Source organism: Musa acuminata, chromosome BXJ2-7 (assembly GCF_036884655.1).
Source record: "Musa acuminata AAA Group cultivar baxijiao chromosome BXJ2-7, Cavendish_Baxijiao_AAA, whole genome shotgun sequence".
Lineage (NCBI taxonomy): Eukaryota > Viridiplantae > Streptophyta > Magnoliopsida > Zingiberales > Musaceae > Musa > Musa acuminata.
The window spans coordinates 5224054-5236214 of record NC_088344.1 but is presented as its reverse complement, the minus strand read 5'-3'; the positions used below and the strand labels follow the sequence as shown (position 1 = coordinate 5236214).

Here is a 12161-nt window from a genome sequence, read left to right as displayed (position 1 = left end):
TCTTTTGATATAATATTATTTTTATAATCATTTATTTAACAAGAGAATATATCTTTTTTACTATTTAATTGATATCATATGCATAACAAATCCTTTATCGTCTTCAATAATTAATATGATGTGTCCAATATATATTTATTGGTTTTCATATATTGAGTCCTATTTGACCGAAAATAATGATATGATCAAATAAGTTATAAACAAAATTATTCTGGACTTAAATGATTTAAATGGATCCAACAACTCGGACGGCCCACCAACCACATCACCGTTATGTCACACATTACGGCGTTAACGTTATGTCACACCGACAAGCACACTTTTTTTCTCTCTCCTTCTCTTTTTTTTTTCCCTATTTATTTATTATTTTTGAAGCAAATACTATGATTCGTTTCTTTCATCTCCTCCTCGCCCAACTACCCGTCTCTCCCCCTCCTCCTCTCCAACCTCCTCCTTCCCTTCTCTGCCCTCTCGTGGTTCTTCGATTTGATCGCGATCTGTGCGGTCGAGAGATCTTTGGCTTGGTATGGTGCGTGAGATGAATGGAGGGGTGGGGGACGTCGGGGGAGAGGATTGGACGGAGGAGGAGAGCGTCAATGGCGGGAACGACGTTTGGAGCTCGTCCCGCCCCGCGGACCACCTTGTGGTGATGGTTCATGGCATCCTCGGGAGGTTGTTCTTCTCTCTTGATTTCCGGATGGATTGTTCTTTTTTGTTGTTTGTTCTTGCGGTTACGTCTCTGAGCTGCTGTTCTGTTTGGCTTAGGCGTGGATTTGATTTATCTGAGGAAAATCCTAATTTCCTTTAACTTGCACTCTTTCCTGCGCGTTTGGGATGCTGAATCCTCTTCTGTTTTGTTGGAATCGTGCTGACGTGATTCTTGTTTCGATTTTGCAACTTTATACACGAAAGAGCTAACGACTATGTTTATTGAATTTTGCGACTCATTATTTCTTTGCATCTCTCATACTATCTAAATACAAAGAACTTAGTTTGGAAATCGTGGACTATTTTATTATATTCTTTTTAGTTATAGTGTCTTGGTTTTTTTTTGCTAGAAAATTTTATCGTGCTCTTCTGAGTGTATGTGCACGGTAGTTAGTGCCATGAATTTGGAGGTTGTCTTTGTTGAAACTGCAGGGTTGTCCTAACTTGATGCTTGCACGTGGAAATGAAGCAACATAAGCAACAAAGGTTTTTTGAATTTTGTAGACAAGGCTCTTCTTTGTCTTATCACCTGTTTCAATTGGTGATTTCGAGCAACAGAACTCATACCTTAGTTTTACTCCTTTGTGCAAGTTATAATTTTGTTTCTATTAAAAAGGATGACTTATTAGACTATTAGAGTTCACAAAAGAAGCTCATTTGTATAGTTCCAGAGAGAAAAATGACAAATAGTTATGACTAGTTTCCTCTGTGATCACTGGTGTCTGCCAAACACTCTTCGTAAACATGATCTTAGGAGTTACTTAAGCTTTTCCATCTAAGTAACACAATAATTGTGTTGATTTTTCAACTGAAATATTTGTTAAATTCTGTGGCCACTTAATTGGCAAGCCTTTATGGAACAATGCAGCTGATTCTTTTATTTCATCCTTTGGATCTGCAAGACTGCATGCACCGTTTCACATTATGCAAAGGTTTGAAATTTTGGTTGCAGCACTGCTGACTGGAAGTTTGCAGCCCAGCAATTTGTTGCAATGCTTCCAGATAAAGTGATAGTTCATTGTAAGTTATGCTTTGTCAACTTTATCTAGGCCTGCACTGAGTGTGTCAGTTTATTCTGTTCTTTGAATGGTGGATATCATTTTTCCTTTCATTCTTGAGAGATCATAGTTTTCTACTTTGCTTGACTTCAGGTTAAGATAATGTCCTGCCTTTTCTTGTCTACTTTTGATATTGTTACATCATATGGTTTAGGATTTTTTTTGTTTTTGGACAGCAACTTAGGATTCTTATTGTCTAAGAACAAAGTATGAAAAATGTCAAAAATTAGAAGCTTCCTGTTTGTTGCAGTTGATGCTAAGTTTGCTTCGGTATAATGATAGATAACGTTAGATCAAGTCATTCTTGACATAGTCTTCCATACTAATCAATAGACTCCTCAAGTATAATTTCATGCACCTTTCATCAACTCTTAACCCATGCCAAAATGTTGTCTTGCACATATTGGATATGATCATTCTCTGTTTGAAAATTTTTTATGTGAATGCCTGATTTTGTATATGCAGTCAACCATACAATTGCCAGCATTTTTTAATCTTTATCATGCAACATATTGTATTAATAGTCTCAGTTGATCTTTAAATCTAGGAGAAATGTGATTTGTTGTCCTCCAAGAATAAATTGCCTTAATTGGTTGTGAAATATCAGTAAAGATGAAGTATGTTGGAATATCGATATTGGTCATCACAACAAATTATGTTTTCTAGATAATACTTAGAGAATGAGGAATCTGGTTTTGACTTTCAGTGATTGCAACATGTTCTTTAGTAAGTATTAGAATTCCATTTTTTTCTTTCTCATCTTTTTGTTGTTGACATCCATGACTGGTATAAAATGGATTACCTGACTAAATAATATGATTTATTTCTAGATTATGTGATTTTTTAATTTTTTTTCTTGGGTTTCCTGTTGTGATGATTTCATGTTATTTTGTATAAATTGTGCTCTAATGAAATCTGTCCTATTTATTGTATACCCTGTAGGACATTGACACACTTGTTTTTGTTGTAGGCAGTGAAAGCAACATGTATAAGCTAACATTAGATGGTGTTGATATTATGGGTGAACGATTAGCAGAAGAGGTTAGTTGCTCTTAAATAATATAAACATCAGATTTCTGAAATACATTTTGTTGTTTAGTCTTTTGAAGCAACCTAGTTAGCCAGATTATTGAAGTGGTCAACAAAAGGCTGTATCTTCGAAAAATTTCATTTATTGCACACTCGGTTGGAGGATTGGTTGCAAGATATGCAATTGGGAGACTGTATAGACCCCTCATAATGAAATCCCTAGAAAATCCTCTCTGTGATGCCTGTGATGATAGTCACAGAGGTACTATCTATGGTCTGGAAGCAGTCAATTTCATCACAGTTGCTACACCCCATCTTGGTTCTAGAGGAAACAAACAGGTACTCTTCCATTTTTTTTTCTTTGTTTCTGAAATTTTACTTTTATATACTTGGCCAAAGAACTAGATGGAAATTATGAATTGGAGTTAAATGTGACTCAGAAAGGCCTCGGCAGGTGATGGGATAAAAGGTGAAAATAATTATTAGGCCAGTCATTGGAATAACGCATAAAGACAACCTACCGAGCTGAATAGTACTGTTAACTGCTTTCTCCAGGCCACATTCCATAAGTTGTTTCTTATATGTATCTTTATTCTGAATATGCATCTGTGATTAAAGATGATTTATCAAACTCCTTAATTTGAGAAACATCGCATACCTTGATGTAAACTTTCTTTTGCATACTTGTTTTTTTCAATAAGCTCTAAATTCTACATTCTTCATAGCACTAAGTGTATTAAACATCAAATAATCTCCTACCCATGATTCACTGTGAATAACCTTGCATCTTGACCCTACATGTACATTATGGTGCTCTTACAGTTTAATGGAACATTGACAAGAATACTTCCTAATGGAAATCTTGTTTGAAGGGAAGTTTGACTATTCTTGCTTTATATAGTTACATGTCCATGTAGGGCCTAGATTAAGAAAGGTTCATGAAGGTTTGAGTAAATGTTACAGCTGGTTGTGAACTTGACATTGATGCCCCTGGTGCTAAATTTCTGGGGCAAGCCAAACATAGATAAATAGAGTCCTAGAAGGGTTGTAGCAAGCCATTTGGCTGTAAAACGATCTAGTCGACTGCTTAAGTATAAAGTCATGTATTCAAATAACAATACAGCAATATATTCCTAGACTTTGAAAGACCAAACAAAGGATAAACATAATTAATTTCATATATCGAGCTGCAAAAGACAAATAGCTAAACAATGTGTAGTCCCATTAAAATCTTTAAACATTCTCTTTTCCTTCATCTTCTTACAGAGCACCAGTAAAATTCATAAAAGTGCATGTTTTAGCAGTAGTTTTATGTTTCTTATGTGCTCATATTTTTTCATATTCATTCTATCATTTTGACAAAGAAGTAGGCATATTATGGCTTGGCATATATTTCAGGTTGTAGTTCTTCCACCATGATTAAAATGCCAGTTGGATGATATGATTTGACTGATTCCATCTTTAGGGTGGTATAGATTCAACCTCACCACCAGTTTTGATGTATACCAAATGAACCATGCACTTTTGTTCCAGAACTGTGGTTTAACTGCTCTGTTTTTATTAAAACAGCTCAAAATCTAGACAATTTCTTCACCTATTCTATAGTTCAGTGTTGAACTGAAACCCCGCCCTAACTTTAATAGATTTTTACTAATCTTTGAACCGTCCCAAAATCATGAGATTTTCCTTATTCGTTTTAGTCTAAAAGATACATCTTCATAGCAAGTCCACTTTCCGACAAATTTTGGCTCCAGAACATTCATCTTCTGATGTTCTACCAACTTATGAGTTCTAAGTTCTAACCTTGTTCAACATTTTCTCTTCTTTGTGTTTTAGCTACCAAACTCTTTTGTCTGGTTTGGGTCAAGTTCCCTCATTTTTGGCCCTTTGGGGCCAGGATGGGTGGTTGGGGTTCTTTTAAAACTAAAATTTTTATCATTGTTGAGTTGGAGTCATCCTCTAGTTGTCTCATTGACATTATTTATGGCTATAGTGTAAAGCTCCTTATAAGTTGAACTATTTCTTGTTCTTCTGAAACTATGTTTCAGAATATGTCATATGTGATATTATGTCATCATATAATTGCATTCCAATGTTTCATATGGGAATTATCTGCAGGTCCCATTTCTTTTCGGTGTCACTGCCATTGAAAAAGTTGCTTCTCTTGTCATTCACTGGATATTTAGAAGAACGGGCAAACATCTTTTCCTAACAGACGATGATGAAGGAAAGCCTCCATTATTGCAACGAATGGTGGATGATTGTGATGACCTTCAGTTTATGTATTCTCCATCTTTGCTTTGTCTTTGTTGCAGTAGAAGGATTTATGAATTATGAGATGCTATTTCTGTGTAGCATGATCACACTATGAAAATTCATGAATCCAGGTCTTCCCTGCAAGCATTCAAACGCCGAGTGGCCTATTCCAATGTTGGTTATGATCGTATCCTTTTGTTGTAATTTTCATGCTTGTGGTTCAGTTAGTTTCATGCATACAGTTTTCTGAGAATTTTAATTGGCAGTTCAGTTGTTTTCCACAACTGAATAAAATTGAAGACATAGTCGGCTGGAGGACGTCATCTATCAGGCGTAACTCTCAACTGCCTAAGGTATTCCTTTTATTTTCTTTACAGTTGCCCCTCGATATTTTACTAATTCATTGTTGAGGATAATTTATTTTATATCTAAGTCTTCATACTTTTTTTTCTTATAGTGGGAGGATTCGCTGAGTGAGAAATACCCACATGTTGTATATGAAGAATACTCAGCAGGAAGCAGAAATGATAAGTGCACAGATGATTCACTAATTAATGGTGACTGTGATCTATTAGAAGGTAAATATCATCATTTCATATTGGTTTGAGTATTCTAAAATTTATTGCATAGGTTCCTTGTTGCATAATGTCACCAAAACAATTTTACTTGGCATTTCTTATTTGTGTACATTTTTTTCCTTCCGAAAAGACAGGCTGTTCATCCCTCTTCATGAATTGCTATATTGAGCATGATGATCCGGGTGATGATTCAACTGTTAACCATTTTGGTGTACTTGTAATTATATTCTTTTTTTTTTAACCTGTCAATCACTTGAGTCTTTGTCCTCCAAGTTTTTATGTATAGAAATTACCAAGGAAAAGCTATATAATCTACAAAATTGTCATTGGATGTAGGGTTGCAAAGATAAAGTGCAGTAACTCATGGTGGTAGTACTGTCAACAATTTGGAGATGTGCATCTAGTAATGATTGTTAACCAGTTTGACCTTAAATAAAAGAAGAAAAATGAAGAAGAAGAAGAAGACAAAAAAAAAGGAAATTCTGGTTACAGAACAGTTACTGTAACTGAGACAAGGATCAGTTAAAAGTATTCTCATGCAAGAAGACATTGGCAAAGAATAACTTTGACCTTGCGGAGGTCATTGAAACCAGTATGAATATCAACTGTGGTTTTCAGAACTAATACAATGTTAGCTGAGAAGAAATGTTATTATGAACCATCGATGCAGGAAACAAACATATAGAGTAGTCATCACGAGGTCTTTGCATGTATACATGAATGAAGTGTCTATTTTGAGTTAAAACATGTAGATCCGGAAGCCAGAGTAATAAATGTAAATTTTTTTGCTGGTTGAATCGACAGCACAAACTGTAGTTGGCTAACGTTTGGCTTTATCTTCTGCAGAAAAGCTAGTAACAGGCCTCGCACATTTGTCTTGGGAAAAAGTCGATGTCAGTTTTCACAACAGCAGCATCCATAGGTTTGCTGCACATAGTGTCATTCAGGTCTCTCCTTGGCCATTATGACTACCTGTCTGCCTCTCACTGTTCCTTGTTCTTCCCCTCTCAGTGATAAGCCTTTCTTCTGTAATCGCTTATATGTTTTGGTTGGATCTGTCAGGTTAAGGATCCATTCATGCATATAGAAGGTGCAGACGTTATACAACATATGATCGATCACTTTCTTACTTGAGGAAACTAAAGAAATTTTGGGTTGAAATGATGATTGTGCTCCTGTATGCAAGTTCTTCATCGTAAGAGTACATAGCTACTCAGATGCCAGATGGAAAATAAGGTTTGTAATCAAACTAAATCAGCAGCCATAGAGCTGTCACTCTTCTGGTATCCTCGAGTCCTTGAAATTATTTACTTTCAGGACTGATGACTGTTCTATGTATATAAGTTAAGCTTCAAACAATACATGATTCATCTACTGTATATGCAGATATTCTGCTCGTCCACCATTTTCGATATGGGATGATGTCAAGACAAAACCTTAAAAATGATACATGATGTCATGGTAAGAAAAAAAAGAATCATCTGCATCTTCTTATATTTAAGTAAAGATGCAAGGTTGAGAGGTTTTATAAGAGTTATTTAAAATTCACATTATATATTTTGTCGTGGTAATATTTTGTAAGGTTTCCTTTTATAAATGTTATATAGGCATCAAAATTTGCATTATTAATATCTTTCATTTTTTTAATTTAAAATTTACATGAATAAGTCTGAGGGAAATTAAGACCCAATCGATCGTGTTCATTTAGAAGTTTTAGAACTGAAATGACATTAGAGGATGCACCATATTCAAATGCTAAATTCAGCATGTCTTTTGATTTAACTAATGTGTTGGTGACATTATGCATTTTCATGAACTAATTGTTCAAGAAGTATCCGGATAAATTTATGATCGTCTAATTAGTTGAGATCATCATTTATAGCCAAATAATACATTCTCATAAACTTAGAGGAGTATGAGATTCATTTATAGCCAAATAATGCATTCTCATAAACTTAGAGGAGTATGTTAAGCACATTCAAATAATTTTTAAAATTATCAAGGAGAATATTTTGTTCGTGAAAAAGGAAGAAGCGTTACTTTGCTCTGATAAATATTTTATTCTTAGGACATCGAATCAACGAAGGTTTCATTCATATGGATAAATCGAATGTGCAAATCGTGGTAGAGTGGCGAATACCAAAGAACGTATCAGAGCTAAGATCCTTCTTAGGTTTTGTTAACTATTATCAATGCTTTATAGTTGGGTACTAGAAGCACACAGCTCCATTGACAGAGTTACTAAGGAAGGAGCAGCCTTGGTGATGGTCAGACAAATATGACATGACATTCCAACACCTAAAGGCTATTGTGTTCCAAGAATTGATACTTAAATTGTTATACTATGGGAAACCTTTCAAAGTCCAAACAGATGCTTCGAACTTCGTTGTTGAGGGAGTATTTATGTAGGAGAGTCACCCAATAACCTACGAGAATTACAAGCTCAACGAGATCGAGCGGTGATATTCGGTGCATGAGAAGGAGATGACAATGATGGTCTATTATCTACCAATTTGATAGCACTACCTTCTCATAACGTAATTTGTGCTAAAGACAAACAATATTGCGTTGAGTTACTTCTAAACTCAAAAGAAGCTCTCCCTAAAACAAGCACGGTGGTAGGACTTCCTAGCTGAATTTGATATGACAATGGAGTACAAGCCCGAAAAAATAAATATCGTAGTTGATGCATTGAGCAGGAAGTGGAGCTAGTGAATGCAATGTAACTAGATGGCAGAAGCTAAGCAAGTCAACTACACTCCAACTTTCTTTCCATGATCAGGGATGGACTATATAGTAATCCCCAAGTAGTAACCTAGATGCAACTGATTAAAGAAGGATTTGTCTATACCAAAAGGAATAGAGTTTATGTTCCTCAAGTAAATAATTTGATAAATGAACTCTTGAGAGAGTGTCACAATTTCCTTTGGGCAGAACATCTAAACATTGACTGAACGTTGGCTCTCGTAGAGATGACATTCTATTGGTCGAAGATAAGGACTGATATGGAGGAATATGTTTGGATGTGCCTTACTTGCTAATAATATAAGGTAGAACAGCGAAAGCCGATGGGATTTTTGGTGTTGCTGTCCGTGCTAGAAAGGTTGTGACAGAGCATTTCTTTGGACTTCATATCAAACTTGCTGATAGTATAGGGACTTGGATTGATACTCATGGTGGTCAATCAGTTTTTAAAATATGCAACATTCATTGCTGCACCCCTACACTGCTTAGTAGAGGAGGCAACCAAGTTGATAATAAAGAATATGGTGAAGTATTAGGGAGTCTCGCATAATATAATCAACGATCGAGACATGTGGTTAGACGGATGACCAAACTGAAAGAAGTAATATCTTTAGCACTACGTGAGTGTTAACCGACGAGATTGGGTGAAGCTGTTGAGCATAGCCTAATTCTCCTACAACTTGCAATTGAGCTCTGCATCCAACAAGAGCCCCTTTGAGATCATTACAAGATAGCAACCATCGACTTCTCACACCTTAGCGATCGATTATACTAGTTGTCTGTCAATATATCACTTTGCAAAGGAATGATACTGAAATATAGATATTGCCTAGGTTTACTTGAGAAAGTAATCAAAAAGATGAAGTGGGCAGATTTAGGAAGGCAACCATAGGAGTTTAAAATCGATGACATAGAGAAGCTCTAAGCAACAACACTCCAGTTCTTTAAGCATAAAGTGTATAAGGGACTAGTATGTAAGTATAAATGACCATTCCTAATTATTAGTAGGGTAAGCAATGTCTCCTACAAGTTGCAACTGCCTGCATGACTCAAAATTCACTATGTCTTCTACACGAGCAACTTAAAAAATCTACCATAAGTCCGCAAGATGCTTCCCGAAGTATTACAACTCAACTACCCATGCCAGAGTCTCTTATGAAAGCGAGTTGAAATCATTTTAGTGGATCACAAGACAAAGTTGGCCAATGGAGTAGAGCAAATTAAGTATTTAGTGAAGTGGCAAAAACTTTCCCAAATCGAAACTAGTTAGGAGCCTAAAAATGCCCTACGACAAGAAGAAGCAATCATCAAAGCCTACCAGCAAACATCGATGAGGGTGTCGACAGTATAAGTGGGGAAGCATGTCACGGACGGTCATTGCACACCCATAACACCTTCGTCAATGGATCGTTCATCGCTTTTATTTGCTTGTACATATGTTAGCAACATGTTTTGCCTTATTTTTACGTGGTTTTGCTTAAAAACTATGAGCAGGAACAACTTGTAAGACCATAAAGTGATCACTTATCAGAATAAGCAAAACTACCCCAAAATGACCTAGTTTTCGTATGCTATAGCCTATTTTCTGTGAGTTGCGGTATAGAGAATAATGTTAACCATCTTAGCACCCTAGAACATCTCGAATAGCACCTAGCTAGATGAGGGTTTAGGGTAATGTTGGGCATTCATTGGTTCACAAGTTCGCACATTAAGTTTATTAGAGCCTATGAGAATTTGCCAACACGCCCAACACCTAGTGAGTAGTCATTTACGAATTTACGATTGTTCGTTTGTCTTCTAAAGTTATTGTTTTCTCCTTTCTCTCTTGTATACTAACTTTTTTTTCTTGCACATTATGTGTTTGTTGAATTACTTGTAAAGCTATCAGCTTGGCAACTATGTCGGTACCGACACAAATGTAGAGCATTGAAAGGGTCGCTCGGTATTTGCATCAACGCCGACATAGATACAGAACAATACCGCTCTTATTCGCATCGTTGTTAATGCTGACACAAATATAGAGCGATGCCACTTTGTATTTGTATCTGTGTCTCGGTATCGATGTAGATGCTGAGTGATCCTTTCACCACTCTATATATGTATATATGTCAGTGTCGAAGTAGATGCAGAGCATTAGCATCTACGTTATCCTCTTCCTCCTCTCCTTTTACCTTTACCTCTTATTATCGCTCTCCCCTCTTATTATCGCTCTCTCTTATCATTCGTAACAAACGATATCATTATCTGTCATCGTAAAAAATATAACTATGATATTAAAATTATTTTTTTATTCATCGTTTCGGTAAAACTTAGATGTTTTGTAATTCTAGGAACCGCGAGCAACAGCCATCTCAGATGCATTCAACACAAAGGAGGGAGGACTGTTGTTGGATCTTGAGTAGCTTATAGCCTAAGCTTCGTCCGATTTCCAAGAGCCTCCACCACGGAGAAGACCTGCCCAAGAAGTAGGGTTGGGGCTTTTGGATGGAGAGGGTTTAGCCGGACTTACAGGGGAGAAGGTGGAAGAGATGATTTGGGAGATGCATCGCCAGAAGTAGGGTTGGGGCTTTTGGATGGAGAGGGTTTAGCCGGACTTACAGGGGAAGGTGGAAGAGATGATTTGGGAGATGCATCGCCAATAGGGTTGGATGATCCAAAGATTACCAGGGTCAGGTGAGCGAACAACCGTAGTAGCTTGTGGAAGAGGTCTGAGTTGGAGTCGAGAGATGATCACTTGGGGCAGGTCGCGAGGTAGGCTATCGTAAAAATTCGGAATTCGAGGAAGATGAAAGACGATCGAAGAAGGGGTATTGCAACCAGAGATGTTATTGTTCTCACTCTCGTCAAGAAGTCGATGAAAATTTACTTGTATCCGGGAATTTCAACACCCAGTCTATTACAAGTGCAAACGAACGAAAGAATAATAGTGCACACGAAGAGGGATAGGATTCCGTCTTCTGTTTTTGTTTTTTTGTTTTCTGTTGCTTTTGTTTCCTAAATCTCTTCAGCTCACGGTGACTTGAGCACATCCCAGAGAGGGGTGGGGAGATAACGGCGACAACGGCGGCACGTTAAAGATTCCCTTCGTGTCCGCCCCCTCCCAATCCCACACGCCCTTCCAGCTCGACGGCGTCAAGGGGCAAACCGACATCGACGGAACGAACCCTCCGTCGCCGCCTTCCTCCATCGCCGGCGACCTCTCCCTTTTGATTCCCCTCACCGCTTCCTCCTCCTCCTCCTCCGCCTCCCGCTTTCTTTTCCCGGATAGGACCTGCGCGGCCGTCGTCATCGCCGCGTCCCACTGCTCGGAGCTCCCGATCTCGTGGGGGAAGTTAAGGATGGCCTTGCGGCCGCGCATCTGGAAGGCGGCGCGGTCGTACGCCCTCGCCGCCTCCACGGCGGTGTCGTAGGTGCCGAGCCAGACCCTCGCGCCCCGCCGGGCGGGATCCCGGATCTCCGCCGCGAACTTCCCCCACGGCCGCTGCCGGACCCCGCGGTACCGCTTCACTTCGTCGCAATCCGCCGCCGCTCCCACCGGCCGCGGCGGCACGGATATCGTCAGCGATGGCCGGCGGCCTAGCGCCGGTTCGGGGAAACGACAGGCTCCGTCGCAGGGGAAGGCGGGGGCCAGGCCGGGGGAATCGGGCTGGGGAAGGTCGCCGAGGAGGCATTGACGGATGAGGTCGAGGGTGGAGTCGTCGAAGCCGATGGATGCCTCCATAGATTGATGTATCAGAGAAGACGATAAGAGATAACTGTGGTGTGGAATGCCTTTGGAGACCACACA

At 38.5% G+C, this 12161-nt stretch overlaps 2 protein-coding genes across 9 annotated transcripts; one reads left to right on the top strand and one right to left on the bottom strand.

The window, feature by feature from the left end:
• Positions 1–376: 376 nt before the first annotated feature.
• Positions 377–7254, top strand: LOC103990422 (putative lipase ROG1). Of its 8 annotated transcripts, none has more exons than XR_001978923.2 (11): positions 377–672; positions 1661–1728; positions 2737–2807; positions 2892–3134; positions 4914–5077; positions 5183–5238; positions 5352–5404; positions 5509–5629; positions 6476–6576; positions 6692–6865; positions 7016–7254. XR_001978923.2 is itself a non-coding variant. In XM_009409552.3 (10 exons), the coding sequence occupies exons 1-10, from the start codon at positions 527–529 to the stop codon at positions 6761–6763; spliced, it is 1095 nt and encodes a 364-aa protein (XP_009407827.1). In that variant the 5' UTR covers positions 377–526; the 3' UTR covers positions 6764–7008. The 8 variants fall into 8 exon arrangements, 1 of the variants encoding a protein (XP_009407827.1); XR_010488499.1 differs by having other exon boundaries at positions 1661–1732; positions 2741–2807; XR_010488502.1 differs by having other exon boundaries at positions 1611–1728.
• A 3963-nt stretch (positions 7255–11217) lies between these two features.
• On the bottom strand, positions 11218–12160 carry LOC135616809 (ethylene-responsive transcription factor ERF105-like). The gene has a single exon (XM_065116443.1). It carries the CDS (start codon positions 12093–12095, stop codon positions 11379–11381), a length of 717 nt encoding a protein of 238 aa, XP_064972515.1. The 5' UTR covers positions 12096–12160; the 3' UTR covers positions 11218–11378.
• Position 12161: the final 1 nt, after the last annotated feature.

Excerpts from the sequence above, each read along its gene's own strand:
- LOC103990422 (XM_009409552.3), top strand. The coding sequence starts at position 527 with ATGGTGCGTGAGATGAATGGAGGGGTGGGGGACGTCGGGGGAGAGGAT. Across the intron at positions 3,135-4,913 it reads GTTCTAGAGGAAACAAACAG|GTCCCATTTCTTTTCGGTGT; the intron begins GTACTCTTCCAT and ends AATTATCTGCAG. Across the intron at positions 5,630-6,475 it reads TGACTGTGATCTATTAGAAG|AAAAGCTAGTAACAGGCCTC; the intron begins GTAAATATCATC and ends TATCTTCTGCAG.
- LOC135616809 (XM_065116443.1), bottom strand. The coding sequence starts at position 12,095 with ATGGAGGCATCCATCGGCTTCGACGACTCCACCCTCGACCTCATCCGT.